This window comes from Scophthalmus maximus, chromosome 16 (genome assembly GCF_022379125.1).
Source record: "Scophthalmus maximus strain ysfricsl-2021 chromosome 16, ASM2237912v1, whole genome shotgun sequence".
Lineage (NCBI taxonomy): Eukaryota > Metazoa > Chordata > Actinopteri > Pleuronectiformes > Scophthalmidae > Scophthalmus > Scophthalmus maximus.
Genome location: NC_061530.1, coordinates 15415776 through 15442956, shown reverse-complemented (window position 1 = coordinate 15442956; position 27181 = coordinate 15415776). Strand labels below are relative to the sequence as shown.

Genomic DNA, 27181 nt, shown 5'->3' with positions numbered 1-27181 from the left:
CTTCTCCTTTTTTGGGGGGGGGAGGGGGGGATTGCGAGCTGTTTAAGTCCCCAAGTGGATTCCCCCGCAGGAAAGGGGAAACGTCTCTCTGGTTAAAGCAGCGCCTGCCCCAGACAGAGTGGGAGGAGATGGAGATGAAAGCAGATCCTCAATATGTCAGTGCATGTTTCCCAGAGATATTCCTATCCCCATTTCACTTCCGCCCACGCCAATAACACGACTGCAATGTATCAGCGGAGTGGACTGGTTTGAATCCGAAAGTGAACAAGAGAGAAAAAGGTTTCTTTTTGAGTCACCTGCCAGCATCTAAGGGAGAGAAGTGTACAGTCTGTCTGTCTCTCTGCCTCTTCCCCTCTCCTCTCCCTCATCTCCTCTCTATTACTCCCTCCCTCGCTGCATTTTTTCCCAGACTGAGGCGTCCATGGACCCTCTGGCTCCGCTGCTTTCGTGAGTGACTTGGAGCGCTCTGAGAACTTTGTGAACTCTCCGAGTTGGAGCGGGAAGCGAGAGGAAGGGGAGCAGTTGATGGGACGCAGCCCGGCAGCAGCGGCAGGCTCCTCTGGAGACGGCATCAGGACTCTCAGCCGGAGATAATTCCCCCGCGGGGTCATGACAAGACGGCGCCTCAGCTTCCTAACCCCCCTGGCTCTGCTGGGACTCCTCGTGGGGCTTGCAGACCTCAGCCATGGCTCTACTGGTGAGGACGAGGATTATTACATGCAGGAGCTGCTGACGAGAGAACAGTACAACCAGGTACAAATGCTGGAGAAGCCTGTGGCCTCGATACCTGACCGGCATGAGCACCAAGGCCAAAACCCTGCCAAGAAAGTGCCCAAGGGGAAGGAAGAAGGCAGCAGGCAGACGGATCAAACCACAGCTGATGCAAAATCAGGTAAAAGCCTTGCCATCTTTTTTTTCCTTTAAAAAAAAATATTAATAAATTACATCTCAAGTTTTCGTATATATTCTAAACTTCTGAGCGTTATGAGTGTCGTGGATTTTCTTGATACCAAAATCGACAGTATACCTCAAAGAAGATGTTTTTGTGGCTGCCACATATAAGCTTGAAAACTTAACTTAAAAATGTCAAAATAACTTAACTAAAATTACCATGACGGTTTATATTTTAGTGAATGTTTTTCATGTGAAAAGGTGAATTTAAATTATTAAAGGATATGTTGTTTAACTGCCATCTCTGTCTCGACGAATGTGCCCCAGAGCCAGTTTGATTAATTCAAATGGAAAATATGAGGCGTCAGATTGAGCCTCTGTGTCCTCTGGGACTTTGGAAGGAGCAGCTGAATTTAATTCGCATGGTGATGGATGTGCAGAGACAAAAAAACCCCAGCCCAACAACAACAATGACCTCCTCAGGTAGTCCTCCTCCTCCTCCTCACTCCCCCCTGTGCGCAGAGATCAGAGCCATGTCTCTGTGTGGCTTCTGCACAAACAGCAGGATTAACCGCCTCCCTGCACGTCAGGGGTCAGGACTGCAGCCGGCACACACGTGAAATCCACGTTTTCCCAATAAACGCCGTGCTGTTCTGCTATATAGGCCCATGTGGAAGCGTGCAGCTCAAGGCTCCCTCTGGGGGTCCCTCGGCACATGCGGTAGCAGGTCTGTAGGTATGTTTAAAATCCCGCCGGGTGATTGGTGGACAGCACCAGGAAGGAGCAGCGTGAGCGATTCTGTTGGTCGGTGGCGGCAGCTAATTTGGAGCAGCTGTGTCGACGGTGACCTCATGTGTCAGGCATCTGGCTTCACGTGTCTCAACAGGGACGGTACCTGCTGCAGGTGGGAGAGGAGGCGTGCAACAACAGTCTGCGTCAAATTAACAAAATAAATTGTTAGGCTTTTTTTATGCATGAATACAGACCGCAAGCGCACACACACACACGACATGAGTACAAGTATTTTTTGAATCGCCACTGAATTCAAATAGCTGGACGAATCAATATTTTAATACCAACAAAGAATCAGTGCATGATGTGAAACTGGTTGCTCAAAGTGATGAACCCACAGAGACTGATCTCCCTTTTCTGCACTTCTCTACAGCTCTACAGAGCATTTTAACACCTTTCATCGCGTCTTTGTTTTTATCTTTTTTTTCCTTCTTTTATGTCTAGTCTACACCTCCTCGCGCTACCCACTAGTGGGCAGAAACAGTAACTTTTTTTGGAGATTGCTTCGATCATTATGCTGCTAAAAATCTGAAACAGAAAAAAAATAAGCATTGACCTAATTTCAAATGATATTTTTCAAATTTCTCAACCTGTGAAGAAGCATTTAGACCTTCGTTTTATCTGGAATCATTATTTATTTAGTTTAGTTTGTTTAGTCCATTATGTCTGAATTTGTTTTATTTATGTGTCTTCAAATCTCTCTCCAATTTTGTATAATGCAATGTGCAAGGGCTGATAACCCTCTATTGTTTATGACTTTGACCAACTCATTGCCATGAGCACCGTACCACACCAGCGTCTAAATTGTCATATCACTGCGCTCTGTAAATCCGTCGTGCTGAGGCCCATATGCAGCTCGGAGCAGGATTCACCCTGGTCCCAGAATGAGACAAGGATAAAGACTTTCAGATGTGAGAAGGATTGTTATCACATGGGGCCTATCCCGACCTGACACTCCGTCAACTGAAAACCACATGGTTCACTTCCATCTTCCGTCCCTGGAATGTGACTCGCCCGCTCCTCGCGCGGGACACTCTCATGATTGATTTGAACCTTGAGGCCATCATCTCATAAATATGATCAATGTTAAAGACCTTAAATGAGATTGCAAATTTAAAAAAGCATCGCCGGCTGGACTACTGTGAGAGGGACTTATCATGTAAGGAGCACAAGAGTTAAACGTTTTCAAAACTCTGTGCCCAGAAATTGTCTCTTGGTTCGGTCCCAGTCTTGAATCCATCCATATGTGTAGGAAGGAATCCAGCCACGGCTTCTTTCTTCTCTGTGTCAACACTATTGCTTTTTCCCTCTTTATAATGACAGCAATGAATCAGCACCATTAAATGTGATTTTACCTCCTGCAGCCCCCATTTTAAAAGACACAATATACACTGTAGGTTTCTATCTTCCCTTAGTGAGTAACAAGAAGGCGGAGAAGAACAAGAAGAGCGGCCCGAATAACCCAAACAGCATCTCAGACGGAGGACAATACAACTCAATAAAAGAGGGTGAGGGAACAACCGACGGGACTCTCACTTGTTATGCGAAATTCATGACCTCATGAAAATTCATCTTCCTCCAAAGTGCAGGGATCACTTCTCTGCTTTCACAGGAGCTGTTATGACGGGAGAAAAAAAACAGAAAGAAAGAAACAAACCCTCTCAGAGATGATAAATATTTTGGAAAGGGGAAGTGAGTTTTTTTTGGGGGGGGGGGGGGTTTAAAGAAGAAGCATATTTTCCCTGAGAGGAAAAGTCTGGCAGTATAAGATGATGCTCCCAGAAGTGGAGTCAAGCCACCGAGGCGCTGGTGTCCTCTTTGCCTCCGAGCATTGTGTTTGGTTTCCATGGATCACAGTATATTTGCTAAGCTGAAGCCAAGATGCCCCGGTAGTGTGATTTGGGGCAAAGCGTGCGTAGATACACCTCAGACTTTCCACCGTGCTGAGAATGGTGACATTGCCCATATTACACTGATGTGCACAGTGTCAGACAGAACAGGAAGCTGTATGTAATACTGCTGGGAGGTTGAGAGTGTGTGTGTGTGTGTGTGTGTGTGTGTGTGTGTGTGTGTGTGTGTGTGTGTGTGTGTGTGTGTGTGTGTGTGTGTGTGTGTGTGTGTGTGTGTGTGTGTGTGTGTGTGTGTGTGTGTGTGTGTGTGTGTGTGTGTGTGTGTGTGTGTGTGTGTGTGTGGCGGCCAACAACCCTGAATTTATGTGTTTATGTTGAAACTACTGTCAGGAAACCTACCGAGTCAGACGGAGAGGCTGCCATTTCTAGTATGCCACCAGGGGAATGGGAGCAGAAAGTTGGATATTCTTGCTTGAAGGAAAATGGGAACGTCATGCTGACATGCCTGGCACACATACCTCCGACTCCCCCAAAGCATGTTTTCATGGACAGAAACCGTGACTCAGCGTCGGCCTGTTTTCCGAGTTTCCTTCAGTGCCTCCTGGTAGCAGCTGATTTATCAGAGTCAGACTCTGACGGCCTCAACAGCGGAAAAAAATCACTATTAGAGCTCCATCACTCAGCTTAAGAAGTTGTTTAGCCTCCAAAATGTTTCATTATTTGGTCATTGTTGAAGCGGAAACCTCAGTGCCTGTCACACACATACACCAAAACAATAGAGAATTCATCACACAGGTCTGTAAGAATAGAAGGGATTTTTCAAAGCTTGATTTAGTGAGTGTTTTAACAGCCCGTCCCATCAGACACAACAGAAATTAGTCAACACAGTCAAGCAACAAAGGCCGGGGTTGATAAAATGCTTTCGGGTTTTTGAAAGACGGGTCTCTTGAAAGGTTGTTCTGCAGCTTTCCAATCATTTGTAATGTGTTTTTTTTTCTTCTTTTCAAACAAGAGTAATAGCTAAATCTTCTTTGAAATGAAAAGCTGAACTCATAAATCAATAAAATGCCAATTCAAGCACACGCAGGAAATTTGCTGTGACAGCCTATTTTTGCTTTGGCAATGGCTTATTCTGGTTAATGTTAGCTGATGTTCTTAAAATTAGAAATATGTAAATAGAGAGTTAGTTCAGCAAAGGTTACACAGTCTTGCTTCAATATCTAAAGATTACATAAAATCACTTCGACTGACTGCATAAACATTATACACAAATAAATCCTACACCTATTCAAAAGTGCACCACCAGATGTGCGCTCTCTGCGGGACCCTCCGCTTGTGATACATGGCCTGACTAAAATCTGATCCCAGAATTGGCTTTGGCCCTCAACAGTAACATGGCGATTGGCCTAGATAGCAATGTACAAGGCCTCGACTGTCTGTTTAGTCATTTCCACAACACATTATTGTTGAATCCAGATGTGCTGATCGTCCGGGGGGGGGTTTCTCTAGCAGATGGAGATAATGATTTAGGGCTTCGCAACATGGCCGACACACTTCTATTTGTTTATTTATTTTTTTGGTCCCGCTAACCTTGATCCTCCGGGCTGCTTCGTGGGCTGAGCTTGTCCCTAATGTGTTGCGATCCCTCCATTCAGAAAGCCTCTGGACTTACAGTATTGTGCGCCAGATTCCGACAGGAATTCAACTATAGACATACCGGGGTCACAAGAAGAGCAGCACGTGCTTTATTCCCGTATAGAGTTACTGCGAATAACCGGTCCTACCAGTGGCTTGGCCGCAGAATTGTTAATCGCCTTTTTTACCATTCAGTTTTACAGCAGGGGTTAATTCGTCCATGTTTACTTTATGCACCGAACATAAATTGCCTCATGCACGTGTGGATTTTGGAAGCTGATCCTTCTTTGTCTGTGGTTTCTCTCAGAATGTTGGTGCATGTGATTTATGATCTCCAGTGTCTCAGACGCATCAGGCTGATGGAACAGTTACAGAACACAAAGCCAGCTTCCTCCGCGGATCAAAAATGTACTTTATATCCAGCTTCTCATGCATATGTCCTGTAAAAAAAAAAAAGTCCAGATCTACACTATTCTCCACGAAAAATCTTCTTTGTACCTGTCACACTTCAGAGTGTTTGCACAGCCATGGCTGTAAGACGGCGACTTGTGAGGTATATGCTGCATGTTCAACTGGTGCCCGGCTGGAAATTATTGCTCTGTAAGTTCCATTGCTGTGGTCCAGGGAAGTGTTGATCTGACCCAAAGAGCAATTGGGCGGCTGAAATTTCACACGTCAACTTTGATTTGCCCATTTGGCCATCACTGGGTGATGCCCGTTGTAGTGTTAGAGATGAGCCAATCTCACACAAAGAGCTCTTTTTAGTGACCACCATCTCAGTAGCTGCATTCACTTAAAGACGGGCAGTTGTTCAAATGAACTGCAAACACCCTCCAGCAGCAAATGAAAACATTCTTAGCTCTGTTCCAGACCCGTTTTGCAGGTCCCTGCTCCAAAATGAAAAGAGTATATGTCTGCAACTAAAAGGTCTATATGAATAATCTTGGTGTCTATATAAAGTTGACACTTGTGAGATTTCAGCAGAGGTGAAGAATCAAGTATAGATGTTATCGGGTCAGACAAAATGAAAATGGAACACAACATAAATGAAAGATTTCATGTCCACCTGAAAAAAAAATTCTGAGTAAATATCTCCTATGTAATAATGCAGATGAAGCCCATTCCTCTTGAAATCCATAGAACAACATCTGGACATAATCTGTGCCAAATCTACGCTGATAAAGTGAATCAGGGCAAAGTTACAGGCTTTAGTAGGGACATGGTCAGACGGACTCTGTTCCATGTGAGGTTTCTCACTGCAAAACTCATTTAATTTCCCTTCATTGCCCTGTAACTGTATTACATCTAATATAACTGTTTTAATGAAGACAGGTGAGCATCTGTCTCTCGATAAACGATCTTTGTAGTGCGACGTAATGTTGTCAGGCCTTCGAACAGACTCAACCGTGTATCTCAGCAGCCATTGGTCAAACCGGTGGATTGACATGTCTATAGAACCGTCAGAGCCAGTAGAATCGACGGACCGCATCAAAATCCCTCCCACGGACACCATTCGCTATCTGTGAGGGGGCGAACCCCCTGTGACGCCTTTTTCCCCAATAACATTTGATCTGTAACTTCCGCCTGTGCAGTCGCAGTAAGACGGACCAGGCGGATTAATATCTTGAAAGGACGAGCGGTCTTTGTGCTCAGCTAACAGAATCGGATTTATGGATCAAAACACAACTTTTCCTGGAAATACTTCGACGGTAAGACATAATGTATGTATTGTCGCTGTGTTGATACGAACATTGCTCAGCGGCTGGTCAGCTTGATGTTTGTCTGAGAGTTAAAGAGGAAGGAGAGCGTTGGAATCCGCACAGGCTAGGCGTTAGCATGATACGTAGCGTGTGTTGTTAGCATGTTTGTAGCAGCAGCAGCTATCAAGTCTGACATTGGTAATATATTATCATGTGAAGTTGTCGTGTTCATGCGATATGCTGACTCAGTTGCTTGGTGGTTTAATTGTGTTTCGTGTCGGTGAAGGGGGTTGACACCATGACGTTGGCGTGTAGCCGAGCGTCTCCCCGTTCTGTACAGATGCCGCATGGCTTCACGTTTAGCATGTAGCATGTGTGATTCCAAATACAATTTTGATGTCACTTTTTGATACAAACAATTTATTTTTGCAATTCTTCGGCTGCTTATTCGTTGACAGCTGATCGGAGAGTTATAACAACGCACACTTTTGGAATCAGTGAACTCTGAGCTTTCAGTTGATATGTAGCTTGTGTAGTTAGCTTGGAATATCATGAGTGTCACGTGTACAATTTCCGTGTGGGCGATGTGCTGATTTAGTTGCTTGTTGTCTAAATTGTGTTTCATACAGGTGTAAATGGTTGATACTGAGGTGCAGCCGAGTTTCTATCCGTTCTGTGAATATGCTGTATGGCTATATTACATCATGTAGAGAAAGTGATGAGTGATTTGGTCCAATTGTGTCGAAACCAAGGACAGATCACGTTCCTATGGAGCAGGTCAGTGAGGTGCGTCTCTTTCTCTCTCTTTTGAAAACTCAAAAATAAAGGCCTTGAATGCAGCTGCACGCCCTTCGAACCGCTGCCGTGGCACGAGTGGGTGTCACCTGGATAATTGGCGGGCTGGAGGAGTTAATTACAAGATGATTCTTCAAATTGATGACTGCTAATTGCACATCATAAGTACCAGCCAGTGAAGGTATGAACTATTCAATTCACTGCATTGTAGATTGGTCATGTGCTTGGGCTGAGGATACCAGCACAGCACAGCACAGCATCTGCGGCAATGAACCTGCAATCTGGGGCTTGTTCTAAAATACATAATTTAATAGACAAAATAAGTTTAGTTCAAGTGTTAACATTAAGACTTTTTTTTTCAGGATTTTAAAGCGACAATATTGAAACGTGGAAACATGAGGGGAATCACTTCTCTTGACTTGAAATGATTTAATTTGCATAGGAAACACTGTGCACTACTTCCTCCTAATCCCACAATGCAATCTATAGAAACAATGTATGGTCGCGCGACTCGACTGGACAGTGACGATGTGAAATGATCTAGTAAAGTATAAGAAATTAAGTGTAAACTTTTTTTTAGATTTACTGCTCATTTTCTGAGTTTCTATTCAACGGATTTCCATGAAACTAGGTGGAGACGATGGGACTTCGGCCAAGAAAGTCACCTATATATTTTTAGCATAGATCCGAACAAAGGGGTAGATCCATCCAATTTTTTAAATCACTTTCTTCAACATTGCAATATAGGTGTGGGTTTTTTTTTCTATGTGACAATTTTACCTTTTCCACTGAGAATACTGCATGGATCTTGCTGGAAAAAAAACCTGGCATATTTAGGAGACTGATATCCGTGAGTGTGTTTGGCTTGATTGAATTTAAGGGGACTGTTGGGCCTTGGCAGAGGTCTGCGCTCTACTGAGTGCCTTTCTATTTAGATTTTACTAAGGGACCTGCAGAATCCAAAAGCTGTCGGAGCTTGACCCTTACTTAAAAAAAAAAAGTGCAAGATATTTCTGCTGCCTCATGCTTTGAATTCTTTTTTGAATCCGTCTTTCCTCCAAATATACAGGAGTGGAGTTAAAATTTACTGAAATGTTTGAGTTCAATAATGCCAGGACCCACATGTGGACACACTGGAAGGCAGTTTATAGGTGCAGGGAGGATATTTTTCAAGGACGATAGCAGGCTTACAGGTTGACGTGGTGACAAGAAGACCGGCACGTATCCGGGGAAGCGAGGCAACAAAACACGACAAAAGCCGGAACAGGAACAAAACAAGAGCGCAAGCACATCCTTGACCTTAGGGAACAGAACAGACACATTGACAAAGAATCAGGGGAACACCGAGATTAAAGACTTGAAAGGATGAAACAGCTGTGACAACAACTGTGATTTTGACCCGTTTGTCACCTTATCTGATACCTACGGTGGCCCTGAAGTGCAAATGTCAATGGCAAAGTCCCAAACCTGAGTTCTCCCATTTGTCGTGGAGCTTTGCACTTCAGGGCCACCATAGCTATGTGTTGCTATGACGGGCACCAAAATTCTCTGAGTCCAGTGTACACTCACTGTTTGAGCGCAAAATAAGCTGCGTTAAGTAAATGGACGGAGATCAGCATCATGAGAATGAACCTTTAAGAAATCCAAACTCGGTACCTGTAAATCAGCCTCCATGTGGATTACAAACTTCTGAAAAACATCGTCAAAGTTTGTCCTTGATGGTTTTATGCTTTATCAGAACCTTCAAACGAAAACTTGACAGGTTTTTTGGCCGCTGCAATTTCCCAATTTCAGGCTAATGACTCTGCTGTAGTCATTCCAACCATTTAATCATGTATTCAGGGTGCAGTTAGATGGCTGTGATAGGTGTCACTGCAAAATTAAAAAAAGGAAGCGTTCGTAGTGTACGATCATTAATCACCTGTGAAGCCTGACACATTATGATATTCATAGCAGTTTAGACATCAAAGTCTCTGTCACGCTGTTAAATTCCATTTCATTCACACGGGCTCACCCTTTGTAGTTTCATCTGAATTTTTTTTGTGTGTGAAAATTAGTTGTTCACAGAGAAAGTGTGTAATGCACATGAACTTGTCTTTGTCTCTTTGCGAGCTCAAAAAGTGATGTCGGCACTGCGGGTGATGAAAAGTTTTAGTCTTGAGTTCTGGTGTTTGTGTGTATGTGTGTATGTGTGTGTATGTGTTGTTGACTACAGCATGTTTTCTGAATGCAGCACATACTATTAGACCTTCTCATTTTGCACAATTGCACAAAATTGCTCTTTGCTTCTGAGTAATTTCGTCAGGCTTTTAACAAATGCATTGGCCCTGACTCCGGAGCTATGTTCAGCAGAAATAAATGGTCCTGGAGCAATGCAACACATGATACATAACAGTACCACCATGTGCCAATTTGTCATTCTCATTACCCAGAATGCCCTCCTATGGGACTCGAGACGCTGAAGATTGATGATTTCCAGCTTCACGCTTCGAGTACGAAACGCTACGGCCTTGGTGCACACAGAGGTCGCCTTAACATTCAGGTATGTGGTGAAGCTTGGGCAAGCTTACAGAAATGCTTGGGCGCACATTACACCCTGGCTAATCTCACATTTCCTTGGAAGCCTTCGTGTACTGCGGAATCGTTTTCCACAAAGCGGCAATTCAAAGAAATACGATTATATGAGAGGCGGTATCTCTAAGATCTGTTTAAGTTCATATTCATGCTGTGATAACCGGCTTCTCCTCAGTTCAATGTGGATGACATTATCAGTCTGTTTCAGCCCACAGCATATTCTAAATAGTGCAAAGCTAACTCAACAAAGAAAGAACTAGTGTTGCCATCAAATCAGGAGCATATCCCCAATCCTAATAATAAAAAAAAAAGGACTGGCATTGGGGAGAAAAGGTATTTCCTGTTAGTGCAAGCTGTGCTTTGATGGTATTAGTCTGCGCACAGTCTGCTGCGAGCCTCATCTTCTGCCGGCTGCGCTGCTCCGAATCCAACAGCACAATTAACGAGACATATACACACGCACACGCACACACACACACACACACATGCTCTTAATTCACTCAAGGCAGCAACGCCTTATGTTTCAGGAAACCAACGATACAAAGGATTTGTTGTTTGGACTGAGGTAGTGTCCATTCTAGAGCACAATTATTTGCCAATCAGGATAAAAACACATGAAGAGCAGATATCGCCGGTTGAATCAGGCCCGTGGCCAAAGAGCGACTAGAGTTTGTTTAGATTCCAGACACCGACAGAGTCTGGACTCTATCAATCTGGGGCGAATTCATCTTTCTTTTCTTTCTGGTCTATCTATGAGATTCACACATCGCACAAGAGTTAGACCAGTAATAAGTAATGAGTGATTGGAAAATATAGGATATAAGTATTCAATAGTTTTCCTGCAGCATAATTGACGTAAACATTAACGTCAAGACAAACACAACCCAAAACAAAGTCAAAAGAACAATATACTGTATAATTAATCGAACATGATACAATGATAAAGTTCTCAAAACCTAGAACCTGTTAGAACATACGTTTGGTCCCAACGTAATCGTGCAATGATTTCAACCCAAATTTACCTAAAGCGACACTTATCTTTGAGGTGAGAATATGTAAATGTGTTTCATGTTCAGATTTGGATGATAAGAGAGATGTTCTTCAAAGAGACCTGACAGCCATGATAAAGATAACAGTGATTTTACACGCTCAGCATGTATCGTCACAATGTTCAAGTTTGGATGAAGTAGAAGATGTGGCCTGTCAGCCGAGAGCGAGCGAGCGAGCGTGCGTGCGTGCGTGCGTGTGTGTGTGCGTGACTGTTAATACATCTCGCTGAGCCAACAGTGTCAACACAGGATTTATGGATTGAGTAGCGTTACATGCATCGATATGAATTAAACATTTTCAGCCGTTGAAACGAGCAAGAAAACGAGTGTCCTTGCATTACATCGGTAAAGTATCAGTGCACTAAATCTTGTAGAAAATCCAGGAATGCTGGAATATGGAAAAAAGCTCAGACAGATGTGTATTCATTTCTGTAATTCTACTTCACTGGCTGCGTTTTGCCCTTTTAAACTCCCCTTAGTCCTGTTTAAGTGATAGAGGTTATTTTTAAAATGTAGAATCAATATATTGTCCACATGAAGATAGAGGACACATTTATGCACCTTAGCTGACTCTTATCTATGCTGAAAATGTTGGTTTGTCAGAGGAAACATGTCTGTCTGTTGTATGCTTAACCCTCTTCACTGTCAACGCCAAGAACAGTCGAGGCTGCCAGCATTACCATCAGCGCGTGCGTGCGTGCGTGTGTGTGAGAGTGTGAGTCAACGTGCGCGCGTTGAATAAAACTGCGCTCCACGCGGCTATTTCTGGTCCCGCAGGCAGGCCTCTATGAAGATGACCTCTATGACGGGGCATGGTGCGCGGGGAGAGACGACCCGCTGCAGTGGTTCGAGGTGGACGCCAGGAGGCTGACGAAGTTCACAGGGGTCATCACACAAGGCAGGAGCTCCCTCTGGTCGTGAGTAGGAAACCCTGCAGACACGCACGGAGAGCCGCAGATGGTCGCACAGTGAGGACGAGGATTTTCTTGTCCGAGCTAACTTGAAAGGAGAATTGTGGGGGATGGGTTTGGGGCCAGTTTTTCCTAAGTCGCCTCAAATCCCGGCGATGTCTGTCTTGAAGTTATTTTCAAATTATTTGTGGAGACATTCATTTGTATGGAACATTGAAAAGCAGTTTCCACAAAGCAGCTAGTTAATCCAACACATTTGATCGCATAACTCACACACCTTATTTCGCTCCATGAAAATGATTATTATTAGATTATCATTTTATGCTTTGTGTCCGATTTTGTAGGATTTATCGTCTGTGGTCCTTTACTGTCTGTGCAAAAATGTTGTGGCAATCCATCCAATATTTTACTTTACTGACCGACTGATGGACCAACATTGCATCCATAGGGACGTGCTGCTGGCATGGCTAATCCCAACCCATAAATAACTCACAAATGGCCAAATGACAGCATGAGTTCTAAAAGGACTGTGACATTTGGAGCCTGGAAGTAGACGGGCAGCATCAATTGTTCCAAAACTCCAAATGAATCTTGATTTTCTCTTAAAGCCAACTGGAAAATTTGACTTCGCAAACATAAACAAAACAAGCTTTTCATTTTTATATCGTCCACATGGCACCGAACCTTCGTGGGCGTTTGCCCTTTTCACAAGTCTTTCCTGATCCCCTCAGTGTGGGATCAAGATTTATTGATTGGAGTGCAGCCTCATTCTTTCATCTCTCTTTAAAAGGTCACTAGATTATAAAAATAACACTTGAGAAAATAGATTTCACCGCACACTAAGCCTTGGTCATCACACTCAGATGAAGGGTGAAAAAGGAAGGATATGAGAAGTAAGGATTATCTTTTTAAATGCTTTACTTTAATGTGGAATGACTCATCCAACTGTGTACATGTAAAGCTCAGCGAGAGACATTTCTTTATTCGACATTTACTCTAATTTTAGAAACCACCTACACATCCCTGTCGCCTCAGTCACTGTGTCACGGAGTAATTTATTTTGTACTGCTTTTGAGGTAAAGCAATACATGTACAATTATTTATAAAAACTGGGTCAGTGTTTATTTAGTTTGGCTCATAAACAATACCAGGTTAACTTTACACAATATTAATGAGTAGGAAACGATTTGGTCACCAGTTTTCTTGCTGTTGTGTTATCTACTTACAGTATTTGACACAAAAATATTTAGGGCTGATATTTAAGATTCATTTGTTTTAGTTGCATATAACATTTCCATCCGTTTGGAATACACAGATTTCACATGAGCAAACTAATAAACTCAATGTGATGCATATTTGTCTGTCAAACGTAAATTAAGTAAAGTTAACACAGTATTACTCTTTGTCGACGCTTTATTGAATTTGTGTCAGTCTTGACCCGGTGTTTTTCCGTGTGTGACACTTACACTCACATGCATCCTGAACACACACACACACACACACACACACACACACACACACACACACACACACACACACACACACACACACACACACACACACACACACACACACTCTTCAGCACATATTTGATTCCATGTGCTCTTGAGAAATCCTCTCTGAGCTCACAGAGGATTAGGTGTGTGTGTTTTGTTATGGAGAAAGGTGCCTGTTGTCATAGTGCTTCACCTTGAATTATTCAGCCCACACATTTTAACAAGACTGGAGTCTCCATTATGCTACTGTAGACCCGGCTGTGTAAGCTCCCACTGTGTCATTCACCCACACTGTATAAGTGTGTGGCCTGAATCTGTTTGCATTGGTAGTTTTGAGGTAACTTTACAGATAAGTTCACCTATACTAACAAACCAATGAGAACGCCATTAGTTACTAACAGTATAAATATCTTATTGTAACACCCCCCCCCCCCCCATCCCCTTTTTCTTTCTTCTCACAACAACAAAATGATGACCTGATGGGGAAAGGTTTTATTTGCATTTCAGATGGCCCTCTGTTCGCCAAGAAAACCAACAACTGCTTCTTCTCCCATTTCCCCCTCCATCTAGCCCTGCCTCTGCTCCGTAATCACACTTGACAACTTCTGGCCTCTGGGCTTCTTAATTGGGAAGGGTTGCACAAGCTTCAGGAAACTGCTGCGTATAGTCAGCGAGCACGGGGAGATAGCGGGAGATATCAGACTGTGTTTGTAATTTCCCTGCAAGGCCAGCGCGAGCTAAGGGTGTAGGAGACACTGATTCCTGAGACAGAGTTTCTCCACAATTAGCTCTGCAAGGCCTGTAGCTGTCTGTATTGCCAGCTCAGGGGCTCCTGTCTATAACAGTGCTTTAATTAGCAGAACTGGGAATTCCTACCAGGCCGCACCAGCTCAGCGCTGATGTCTTTGTCCAGAAGGACGGGACTCGTTGCCAGCCTATACACACTGCACACTCTGGGTAGAGCTCTGGCACGATGGGACATTAAGTCATCGGTGAACTCCTTTCGCGAAAGGGGAAGAAAAGAAAAAAAAAACCACCAGTGTTTCAATGTTTCACCGCTCTGTGCTGCTCCTTCTACCACACCACTGTTTTTGTAAGCTGCACCTCCTTAATCCTTTGTCGTTTTTTGAAAATATACGACTTGCTGAACTGATTTTCATAATCAATAACGGCGAACATTAAGTCTGCACTGACCGTTGTTACAGTTAAATTATTGCTGCCAGGGTAGCTAGGATTTTAGAAAAGCAAAGTCTTAGAAATTGGGTTTATTCAACAAATATTCAAAATATTTTCGGATGAACGGTAACTGAGAGTGAGTGTATTTCCCTAAATGTCAAGTTATCCCGTTAACATTTACATTTATTGTCAATCTTTAGAGTAGAAATCAACTAATGCTTGTTTTGAATTGAAGTGAATACGAATTGAAATTCAGTCTGATCATCAAACGAAAGGTTCCTGAATTTCAGAATCAAAACTCGACCCAGTTGGAAAATCATCTGTGCCAAACTTCATTTTTGCTCAGATTCCAAAACTTTGAGCTTCCAATATGTCACAAAAATGTCACTTCCAATATAAATTCTTTGACCTCCTCTCCAGTTTTCCAATCTTTAAATGGACTCTCGCACTGTGAGATTTAAGTGTGTCTGGATGTGTGCTGAGCGACTTCCTCGCAGTCATCCCAGTGCTCCATTTGCACTGATTTCAGCCTGACAGGAAATTTATTTTCTCCTGCTAATCCCATGATTTTCTTATAATGTTCACAGAAGTGACTGGGTGACCTCGTACAAGGTCATGGTGAGCAACGACAGCCACACCTGGGTAACGCTGAAGAACGGCTCGGAAGATTTGGTGAGTAACAACCATGACATTTAAAAACCAATCTCCCGACATGCAGTATATATCTGCAAAGTTGGCAATTCTCATCACACAGTAGAGCTTTTGAGCCGGAGGATTATTGTTCTTTCTCCGAGTGTACCAGCTTGTTCTGCGTTTCCCTCGCTGAAGGGAAGCAGACAGAAAAATGAAGTCCTTCTCCAGAGCAATTACAGAGGAAGCTCAGGATCTCTGCTTATTTCCAAGCCTAATGAGCTGAGAGGGAATAGTAAATACAGATGATCCTCAAGCAGATGGGAACCTCATCCTGGCTCATTGTCAGTCTTCTGTCCCCTTTCTACTTGAAGCAAGTGAACGGACAGAAACCAAGCACAGCAACACCTCGACGACAAACTACGGCAACTGATCCCAAATGCATGTCAAATAATAACGCTACTAATAATCCTATTACCAATGGACATGCTGATCCGATTAGGTCGATATTTTTGAGGGGAATCATGTCTTCGTTGCTGCCCACTGCGGTTCACATCCCTACAAATGAAATTTTGCCGTAACTGTAGACTCCCTCGGCTGCTGATGTCATCGATGTGGGAGATAATGTCCCTGCAGTAATTTAGTCTCACGTACAAACTTGCCTCTCACCCACATTTTGTGCCAAATGCCAAACTAGACTTGTTTGTCTCTCAATATGCCAAAAGGTGGAGCAGAGAAGAAATAACTAATAAATAAACTCCCAGTGGTATCAAAGTTTAATGACACTCGACAGGTGCATGAATATGTATTTGTTTAAAGGTTATGTGGTTTTTTAATCACTTTTCATTGTCCTCTGCCTGCTCTAAGTGAATTTGTTCTATTCCCAAAAGCTTCTTATATCTCTAATGTCTACTGTATGTTTCATTGTGTAAACATGATGACTTTGTAATTTTATCAGACTATTAGCATGACACTGGCTGATCAAACGCGGTGCCCCTCAGAGATATAATGTCTTGTATAAAATGAAATCACTGAGGTTCACTTTATAAAAGAAAAAAAAAATCGATCTCCTCATCCACCATCTTGCCCGGCTGTGTTTGCCTCAGTAGATTTTCAGTGCCAACAGGGAAAAGGAGATCCCAGTCCGGAACGTCTTCCCGGCGCCGGTGGTCGCCCGGTACATCCGGGTCAACCCTCGCTCTTGGTTCAACAGTGGCAACATCTGCATGAGAGTGGAGATTCTTGGCTGTCCTATGCCAGGTGACGGGTTTGTATGGACACATGAATCATTCCAAATGAATGAATGGTTGCGCCAGATGAACAAGAGTCATAATTACCACAACCACTAGAGGGCTTTGTTTCTCAAATGTAAACAAGTTTTTATGGGGGGCACTTACTGAAATGGCTCTTTTCTAGTCTGCAGTGCCGTGTTTTGGCTCTGGACCTCTTGCCTGAAGCTGCTCTGCAGGGCTGTTTTCAGTATGAAAGCCCACTTAGCCATGTGCCCAATTTTCAAAAATGTATGCTTTTTTAATTTACTTGAAAGTTTGCAGTCAGGATTGGTTAAAGGGACAGCTCACCGAAAGCTCAAAAACCTGCCCCTCAGGTTTTCCCCTCATACCTCAGCTGGTATCCAGCCATGCACTTTTTGATTTTAATGAACAGTTTTACATGAAACATTTTCTTCTGAAAAAAAAAGTCCCATAGCAAACTTGGCACAGTGAGGTCTGTTGAGATTATCCACACTAACTGAGACGTTGTTTCTATACAGACGGGTTTTTTGCTGAATTATTAATGTGCAACTGTTGAGTGGCCAGAGCTAGTACATTAGTGCTAACCTTATCTCGGAGACCGATGCCTCAAAACCATGGCACAAAATACCCAAACTTTTCTGCATGGCTAGATTCTACTGCAGGTAAGAGAGAAAGTGTGCTTCTTAGTAACATGGCTGAACCTGAGGAAAGAGACAAAGTGGTTAGCAGTCTTTGCATACCTGATACTGATCATCAAAGTACAAAGTTCTTCAATTTCTGCGAATCAACAACTGGATGTTTTTATGACTGCAGATCCAAATAATTATTACCACCGGCGCAATGAAGTCATCACGTCAGATGACTTGGACTTCAGACACCACAGCTACAAAGAGATGAGGCAGGTGAGTCACGGTGAACAGGAAACAACAGTACACCAGCTCTTAGTTTCTTATTCAGCCAAGAGGCCGGAGCACGGAGGAATAAAGCATCTCATGCAACCGTTGGCAAACACCAGACAGCTTGCGTCCTTTTGCGAGAACAAAGTGTGCATGAGCGACAAATGAACCGGGCGCTGCCAGCCACATGAAAATGCATACAGCATCTCCTGGGTTGTGTCATTACTTATTCATCTACTTGTCATGAGCAGTGGTCTGTTTGTACCGACCAGGAGGACAGCGTTTTTTGTCGCGGCGTACACTGTGACTGAGCAAACGTGAAGGCACAAGTGCTGTGAATCGTAATCCTCTGTTGTGTGGCGGCTCGTCTGTGCCGAACAGCCGACTGCTGGTGTCCTAACTTGCTGTTCCGACCCGCTATGAGACTCCCTACAATTAATGCTCGCTCCATATACAGTAGCTCGGGGTAACACAGCAGCCCTTTGCTCAGCCTCAAACCCATCTCCAGCATTATCAAAGTGAATTTTAAAAATCCCCTTTTCAGTTCCTACCTCTGAGGCTAATGTATGTCACGCAGGGTGTCCGGCCTCAATGGGCCTTCACAAAGAAAGGAAGGACTATTTTTAAAGCACAGCTTCTAAAGCCTTTTCACCCTTGACATTTCTTTTCTCCACGCTCTCCATCTGGTACCATATCTCCTTCCTGTCCACTTGCAGTTAAGATAGTGCCGTGCCAGGACCTTAAAAGTGGAAATAGCCCATTGTAGCCTTTCAAATCAAGAACATGCCTTCAGGACTTTTCTTATATCACAGCTGATTGCAATCGAGTAGCCCCCGGAATACTGAGCATGGACCATCGGAGAGCATTATACAGTAGATGGTAAGAAGCAACATTTTGCACATTCTTAAAAGAGGAAGGTGGGGTATAACCTTACCATTGCCCTCGCACAGCCCATCAAGGAACTTCTCTTTAATGACAAGACCAGCCTTAGGGAGTTTTCACACCTGAAAGTCCGGACCAAGATTCATGTTTCTGCTACATTGTGCACCTTTGCTGTGGTTAGTTTTAAATTGGCTTTTTTGTGTACTTGGTCAGAGGAGTCGAGATTCCACTCAGACATAACATCCTGAGTGTTTGAATAAATCTACCTTGTTATTTTAGAAGTTGAACCCAGAGGGGTGATATGAATGCTGCAGGGGCCAAAATTCAGAAATGCTGTGTAATATTTTAAGAGCTGACGCTTCGTTTTTTTACCTTCCACAGCTTATGAAAGTGGTGAACGACATGTGCCCCAACATCACCCGGATCTATAACATAGGAAAGAGTCAAAGCGGCCTCAAGCTGTATGCAATAGAGATTTCTGACAACCCCGGAGAGCACGAAGTTGGTGAGTGCATTTAAGGCCAGAGTGAGTCTCAATGCATGTATAGCAGCCGCATTAATTTGCACATTTAATATTTATCTTTCCTCCATTTCCCCCCACGTACGAACCTGCCGACCAGGTGAGCCAGAGTTTCGGTACACAGCAGGTTCCCATGGCAACGAGGTGCTGGGACGTGAGCTGCTCCTCCTGCTGATGCAGTTCATGTGTCTGGAGTATCTGTCTGGCAACCAGCGGATTCGTCACCTGGTGGAAGAGACCAGAATCCATCTATTGCCATCTGTCAACCCCGATGGGTACGAGAAAGCCTTTGAAGCGGTACGTCTGCCATTAGTGACCTCATATCGTGCGCTGGCCCCTGGTGAGAAAAAAGGCACCCGGTCTGCTTGGCAGCTCCTGATAAGAGCGCATGTGGTGCAGGTGCATGCTAGAAAAATTGGTTTCGAATTACCAGGTGGAATGCAGCAAATGCACAGCGTCCTGATGAGCCCATATATGTGTTGTGATATCAGTGAACACAAGTTTCTACCTGTGCGGCTGTAAACCACCGACGCTGAACATAATAGGGTTTTAAATCAGCTGCAGGCCTGCGAGATTAAAAGGCCCCAGTATTAAAAAAAAACACCAGTCAAGTGAGGGAGGACAAAAACAAGTGCGACAGCGCTTGGCCTCTGCACAGCCAATGACATCATGTCATTTTATGACCTGACGTGCAAGTGCACTGTAACGCTCTGTTTCACAAAAGCTAAGGGTGTGTGCCAAACAACTAATTTCCATGTCCATGCACAGTTAAAAGAGATGAAGCTGTTCAAAACTAAGAGGCCTGTGAAAGGGCAGCTCAAATAACCACAGCTGTGATAAATTAGCTTTATTAAGCTGTATTTTTTTTTTTTGGCATTTGTATTCATTCAAATCACTGTAATGCTAAAGGATCACTGTTGCCCAACTGCCTCACTACACAGTTTAGCAGCTTTTAGCCTCTTGCGGCTCTTTGTTTCTATTCGGCGGCTGCACATAGTCTTTAAAGTTGAGATTGTCAACCCTGAACATAAAACCAAAACCAGGTATTTCTAGCTAACAAACTCAGAGTGGTAAGGAGACAAAGTACAGTGTGTCGGGCTCGATAAATGCAAAATTATTGAATGGAGCTGTGGGCATGTACTCCTGAGTAATGTGGTCAGTGGGAGGGAGGAAAGTGTCATGATTTGTTCAAATGTTGCCCTGAGCGCTGATGTGTTGATGGAACCTCTGTCTGAACCACGCTACAAATCATTTGTCAATTTCCCTTTATATTGCATCTCACCTCTGGTGTCCTGGATCATGGACTACATTACCGTGATGCATCCTCAGTATGTGCGCCTTCAGAACTTGGGTACAGTGGCGTACTGAAGCTCTATAGGGGACTGTCTTAGCCCCTATTTTCTTTTACCCCTGTACACCTTGGACTTGGACATGGACACGGAGACCCGTGTTGGATGCATCAGGGTAAATATAAGCAAAACAAATTGGCTGGTGGTGGACTTAAAGAGATGCAAGACTTTGACAACTCCTCTCTAGGGGAAAAAAGGGTGCAGATGGTGCAGGAATACAAATACATGGGTTTCCACTTAGACAACAACTGGACTGGAACAGAAACTCTGCGACTCTCTGCAGTAAGGGCCAGAGTCTGTTCTTTTTCTGCGGCGGCCCCAGTCGTTGAGTCTGTGGTGGTCAGCTCCAACTGCTGGGGCAGTAGCCTGGGTGTGGTTGCCAACAACAGACGGTGGGCTCGGTCCTGGGGTTGGAACTGGACCCTCTGCGTGTAATTGCGGAGAGGAGGATGTTGTGAAACTCTCAGTCACGGACGATTTCACTTGCCCTGTAAACAGTGTCCTTGTTAGCGGGAGGAGCACATGCAGCCGGAGATTCAGAAAAACTAAGTGCTCCACTGAATCATTTCCTTCCTGTGGCCATCCAGTCATCCAATTCCTCCCCTTTCTGCACATCTCCATCATTACAAACTCAGCTGTTCACTTATTGAAGACCTTCACTTTTGTTCACACTGTAATCATCTCACGTTGCATTGCACACATTTGCTACTTTTTCAATGAATTTGTGTATTATTAACTATCACTTTATCAAGCGTTGAACAATTGAAACAAAGCTGTTTTCCTGCAGGCATCATTAAAAGTTCCTCTGATAGCAACTGTGATTCCGTCGCTTTTTCTTTACCTCAGGGTTCTGAGCTCAGCGGCTGGTCTCTGGGGCGATGGAGCAACGACGGAATAGACATTCACCATAACTTCCCAGATCTCAACTCCATACTGTGGGAGGCCGAGGCCAAGAAGTGGATCCCTCGCAAAATGTTCAACCACCACGTGCCCATCCCAGAGTGGTACCAGTCCAAAAATGCCTCTGTGAGTTTGACTGTTGATGTTTATCTTAAAGCATCCCTACAAACAAAGGCATGACATGTTCAAATTTGGGTTTACAGAAATGCCACATTATGGGAGAGAGATTTAATCTTTAATTTTGTGTTAATGGTCATTTCAATGTCCGACTCACAGCTTTCACTGTTTACAATATCTTGCTGCATCTTAAATAATGTGATTGCCAATTACTTTCCAGCGAGTACATCTATAGGTGACTTATAACTGTGTCCCCCTGTCCCTCCTCCAGTTTAAAAAACAAATCCCGAGACCATCAGCCTGTTGAAAAGGGTAAAAACAGCCACGTGGGCATATCAGTGCCGTCTATTTTGGGAGAAGCGGATGCAATTGCTATTTGTGACGCAGAGGCTGTGAGCTAAAATATACAGTGCCGTCTATAAAAAGCTCATCCTCATGAGTGTTTTGACGTTAGTGAGAGCCACGAGTGAGTCACACAGAGAGTGTCTCTGCAGCTGCAGAGCTGGGATCCCCATCTGTGCTCAGGAAGCTGTGAAAACCGTCCTCACTCGCCTCACTGAGTCGGGCCGACCAGTGCTCACAGGCTGGTTTAATTGTATGAGCCCAACTGGAGAGAGCATGTGATCTATTATCTGCTTGCAAACATGCAAATACAAGCCACCGGAGCCGAGGTGGCCCGTGCAAATGTGTTCGGGTTTCAGAATTAATATTTGTGAAATTAGTTTACAGCAAAGGAGCGTATGAACAACCTTTTGATGGCTTTATCACTCCCTCTTGAGAGCACATTTCAGCACAAAGTAGTTCATTTAGCAATTTAGTACTGAGATGAGTGGATGAATAACCTCATCATCCTCCCCTCTCCTGTCTCCTTCCACTGAAGGTTGCCGTGGAGACGAGGGCACTGATAGCATGGATGGAGAAGATGCCCTTTGTGCTCGGCAGCAACCTTCAGGGAGGGGAGCTGGTGGTGACATTCCCCTACGACAAAACTCGCTCCCAGGGAGTGACCAGGGAGCAGACCCCCACGCCGGATGATCATGTGTTCCGTTGGCTGGCCTTCTCCTACGCGTCCACCCACCGCCTGATGACTGATGCCAACCGACGGGTCTGCCACACAGAAGACTTTGCCAAGGAGGACGGCACCATCAACGGAGCGTCCTGGCACACCGCAGCTGGCAGTCAGTGTCCATAGCTTCATGGGTGTTTTTTCTCACTGAGCCTAAGTCTGTGTTATGCAGGATTTCTCCGTTAAGCTTTGAGCTGTAGCTTTCTTTTGCACCCACATCTGCATATTCAGTGCGGAAGCCCTTTGGCATTTTCAGAGCTTCTAAACTGTGGCTGATTACCAGACAAAATGCTGACCTATAGTTGATGCCGGCCTTCGGTATATTTGTCTTTCTTTGCAGGTATGAATGACTTCAGCTATTTGCACACCAACTGCTTTGAGTTGTCGATGTATGTGGGATGTGACAAATTCCCTCATGAGAGCGAACTGCCTGAGGAGTGGGAGAACAATCGCGAGTCTCTTCTCGTCTTCATGGAGCAGGTACAGAGGCAAAGCGGCCCCCGCAGCTCGCACAAGAACAACAGTGCGCATGCCAACAAGCCACATAAACATTCATTGTTTTTTTGGAGTTATTTCAGGGATACAGTTATCCATATTTGACCATTAATTTGTTCCTGTGTTAATTTGTTCCTATGTTCTTGCATTCCTCTGAAGAGCTTACCTAAATGTTCTGCTACTTTTCTGCTTAAAAGTACAAGCTGATCACTTAGTCTACACTCTTAGTCTACAGGAGTATTTTAAACACCTAAATTGATATTTGGGTAAAATGGTTGGCCTCTCAGAAAACCTAAAGACAAAAGGCAAAACATTAATTCCAGACTTTATTAGTCGATGACGATTACCAGAATTTTTCGTAAAACAACTGACTAATGGGTTACTGGGTACTGAGGGCAAAGATCTTGTTCTCAAGTTCTGGCAGAATGCAGCTTCACTTTGACGCGACTTTGAAATGTGACGCGTCGGCCTGTTCTATCGCATTTGCCCCTTGTGATGTGGACTACAGAAGATCTGAAACCCATGCCGGCAGCTTTCATTTAAATATTGATGATGGATGAGTAGGAAAGATATTAGAAACATATTTAACTCTTCCGTGAAACTGCCGATCATACATTATGCATCGTACATTATACATCATATAGCATGGTTTAATATACGTTGTGTTAAATTATGCAGAAGATGTTGACGTGGGATAAACTTGGGGCAAGATTCACACGAGCCTGTGTTGATTGTGCTTTTCGTTTGCAGGTGCATCGTGGGATCAAAGGAGTAGTGAGGGACCTGCAAGGTCGCGGAATAGCTAACGCAGTCATCTCTGTGGAGGGAATCAGCCATGATGTCCGCACAGGTAAAATATCACATTTCACCTGGTTGTCATACACAATTTCAGCTATCAATGGTTAATTCTGTCTGGATTGCTGGTAGCTGCTATTTTGTTTTGTGTTCTGCAGCATGTGGATGTGTTTTCCCTTCAGCTTTGAAATGTTATGAGTAAGGTTGCATGTAGACTTTTACAATTAAAGCAGCAGAAGCTTCCTCGGGGTACCAGTGACTCGGCTGACTTTACACTTCTGCTCGTTCCACGGGAATGAGTCACTCCTACAGTAAATTCATTTTCCGGCGTAAGATGCAATTAAAAAGGATAAACAAAAAGCAGTTGCCATATCTGACTCACTTCAAAATCATAGCCGGGCGTCGTCCAGGCCTTCTGCTCTGAATCTGACCATCGATCGTGCATCCTGAAGGCAATGCAGCAGCCCCTCAAAGCCAAAGTAGGTTTGTACTTAGAGCGTGAAATCGAATGCCCAAAATGACATTAGCCATTATTATTCCTGCAACTAGTATATGTCAATGCTTCCTCTGAAAAAACCTTGCTATTCTCAGATGCAGTCAGGAAAGATTTTAGGCTATTTATTTTTAAAAAGGACCTTTTCCGCTGCTTTGGAAATATATGAACTTTTATAAACAAAAAGCAGTTGTTCTTCCTTCAGGGTAAATCGACTTTGGTCGCTGAGAAGGCAGGAGAAACAGCCTGGGAGCTACTGCTGAACATTGGTATCTTAGAAATGTTTCGCCAGACTAAGAATTCATTAGCTCATTAGCATTTTATACATTGCATTTCGGGGAACAATTAGATTCCCTTCTGCCGTCCGATTGTGAATAATGTGAGCGCAGATGTCCAATATGTAACGGTCTGGATCGACTGGATATCAGCTGCAGAGACGGACCTGCCTTCATATCTAATTTGTCTCGGTGCTCGTTCAAACGTGTCAGGTGGGTGTTTGGATGACTGCAAGGAAGCAACACTGTCGCTTCTACCAGTGAGTCATGGGCTGAAAATACACCACAAGCGCGCTCGTGTTCAGCACTGCGAGACCAAGAAAATCCAACATGACAACGCAGAGCTATTTTTAAAAATCTGAAGGGGGAATATGGAGCACCTCCCTTTTTTTCAGAAATGGAACGCAAAGAACTCTCCAGCTTTAATTTTAGGTTTTAGACGAAGAAGTTTCATGGCGCTTTTATTGTTTCTGTTGCAATAATATTGTGAAATTGATATGCTTGTTGCTGATTTTGAGAGAAAAGTGGGTATTGCTTATGGTTGCCAGTAATTAGATCAATTTCTCTACTAATGTAAATTCCTTGTTTTTTTTAAATGATATTGGTTCTTAGATTGCTGTCTTCTTTTTCTTGATGATGTCTTAAAAGAATCATGTCATCACTAGCTTATTGTATATGTATATTGTACATAAGGATGTACAATGACTACTGCGATTAAACTGGTGAATTTAATCTTTAAAAAAATATAACTTTAAACATGCAAAGTGTAATTGACTGCTTTTTGGAGTTCAGTGTGCCGAATTGGAAAGGTTTGCTTGGGCAATGTACAGTACAGTCCTGATGCAACAACATTCATTCACTTTGTTCACGTGTGTTTTCAGCTGCCGATGGCGACTACTGGCGCTTGTTAAACCCCGGAGAGTACAGAGTCACAGCGAGGGCCGAGGGCTACAGCCTCGTCAGTAAGAAGTGCGAGGTGGGCTACGAGATGGGCGCCACCAGGTGCGACTTCAAAATTGGCCGCACCAACCTTTCGCGAATTAAAGAAATAATGGAAAAGTTCAACAAGCAGCCCATCAGATTGCCCGCGAGGCCGCTCCAAGCTCGCAGGTCCAGAGAACGACGTATGGGAACATAATGACGGCATGAGACCAGAGGAGGAATTAAAAACAAACATCTGCTCTGATCAGACTGCGGTGATCTCCAGGCCTGGGTTTGGACCGATGTCAGACTCCTCCGCTGTGCTGTCAGCATTATTAGTTTCCAGATTGAAAATTTGGATTAATTTAAATGGAATGCTTATTTGTTGTTTTTGGGAGGTTGGTTTGGTTTCATACCAAGGCGTAAGCCCATGTGGTCACTGTTGTTGTGTCGACTGATGACGAACTCCACTGTATACGTAAAAGTATTTCAAATTCTTTCAAGGGCTAAGTTTGTTCAATCCCCCATTTTAAAGATCTGTTCTAATATTAATCATTCCTTGTGGCTTCAACTAGAAATACTGATATAATCAATTAAGAACTTATTTTTTTAAATAAAAGAAAATTGTGATACAAAGGAATACGTCATCGCATTTTGACCCCGATTTATGTACATACTTATTAACTTATGTAACACAGCTACATAAACCATTACCAAAGCTTTATTGCCGGCACTTGTACAATTTCTGGTGATTTAAAAAAACTTTAGGACACGGTGACCTTTTGTGTCACTTTTTACTAACTTTGGTTTTGGCATAAACTCTTAAAATGTATAGTGAATAATGTAGAGGTACTCAAAGTTACTGATATTATATTCCTATGCGGAGAAATGGGAGGCACCTAATGTTTGAGTATCATAGCAAAGTAAATGTCATCAGGGGACTATAGTTTCCTTTTTAATAATTGATAAGGTCAAAGGTCTTTGCAGTATAATGACTACTTTCACTGTGATGTTGCTGCTTAATCAGTATCAAATGTATCGCTCTTTCTTTTAACTCATTCCCTCCATTTTATTCCTGCTTGATTGAACATCCCTAATGGAAAATAAACTCCATTACAGTCCCGTAACTTGGTTGTAATCGCTGTGGTTAATTTTAAGCATCATCTCATTTGATTTCTGCCGCAGTGTGCTCGTGTCTCACGAGTGTCGGGGTCGAAAGGCTCCAGTTACTGGAGCTCTGCCGGGGCTTTTACAGATCACTGACTTCTTCCCCGACAAAAACGGCAACCCCTCCTTCTCTCTGGCCAACATGCAATTACACATGTAGGAAGACCTCAACCTCTTATCTCCTCCTCCAGAGGTTATTGAACAGAGGCTGACACATCTGTCATCATCTCAGAGCATCGCAGCTCTATACCACAGTCGGTAAATTTGAATTTGAAACAGAAAAGTACAGTATGTAAGTGGTGCCGGACCAACTGTATGAGCTCTGCCTGGGCGTCAGGCTGTTTTCTCAATTTGCTCATGTTGTCTATTTGCATGTGTACTGTCGATTTTGCATAATTTTAAACCTAAACATTTTAAAGTAAGCCTTTATTTTTTGGTTGTTGAGTTGCATTTGCATTGCATTTGAGAGGGGGGGGGACTTGTTTGCCTCCTTGTTGGTGTTGCATTCAAACAAATGTGGCTGCATGTTGTCGAGGAGCCTGACGTCTCCAAA

At 43.6% G+C, this 27181-nt stretch overlaps 1 protein-coding gene across 4 annotated transcripts; it reads left to right on the top strand.

Annotated features, from left to right (window-relative positions):
- Positions 1–120: 120 nt before the first annotated feature.
- On the top strand, positions 121–26588 carry cpxm2 (carboxypeptidase X (M14 family), member 2). 4 transcript variants are annotated; one of them, XM_035613320.2, is made up of 14 exons: positions 121–892; positions 3099–3191; positions 10096–10205; positions 12064–12203; positions 15457–15541; positions 16609–16759; positions 17566–17654; positions 18912–19035; positions 19151–19347; positions 21246–21425; positions 22297–22594; positions 22823–22962; positions 23728–23827; positions 25422–26588. In XM_035613320.2, the coding sequence occupies exons 1-14, from the start codon at positions 610–612 to the stop codon at positions 25676–25678; spliced, it is 2247 nt and encodes a 748-aa protein (XP_035469213.2). In that variant the 5' UTR covers positions 121–609; the 3' UTR covers positions 25679–26588. The 4 variants fall into 4 exon arrangements, with proteins under 4 accessions (XP_035469213.2, XP_035469214.2, XP_035469215.1 ...); XM_035613321.2 differs by lacking the exon at positions 3099–3191; XM_035613322.2 differs by lacking the exons at positions 121–892; positions 3099–3191 and adding an exon at positions 6722–6877.
- Positions 26589–27181: the final 593 nt, after the last annotated feature.

Excerpts from the sequence above, each read along its gene's own strand:
- cpxm2 (XM_035613320.2), top strand. The coding sequence starts at position 610 with ATGACAAGACGGCGCCTCAGCTTCCTAACCCCCCTGGCTCTGCTGGGA. Across the intron at positions 10,206-12,063 it reads GAGGTCGCCTTAACATTCAG|GCAGGCCTCTATGAAGATGA; the intron begins GTATGTGGTGAA and ends CTGGTCCCGCAG. Across the intron at positions 21,426-22,296 it reads ACCAGTCCAAAAATGCCTCT|GTTGCCGTGGAGACGAGGGC; the intron begins GTGAGTTTGACT and ends CTTCCACTGAAG.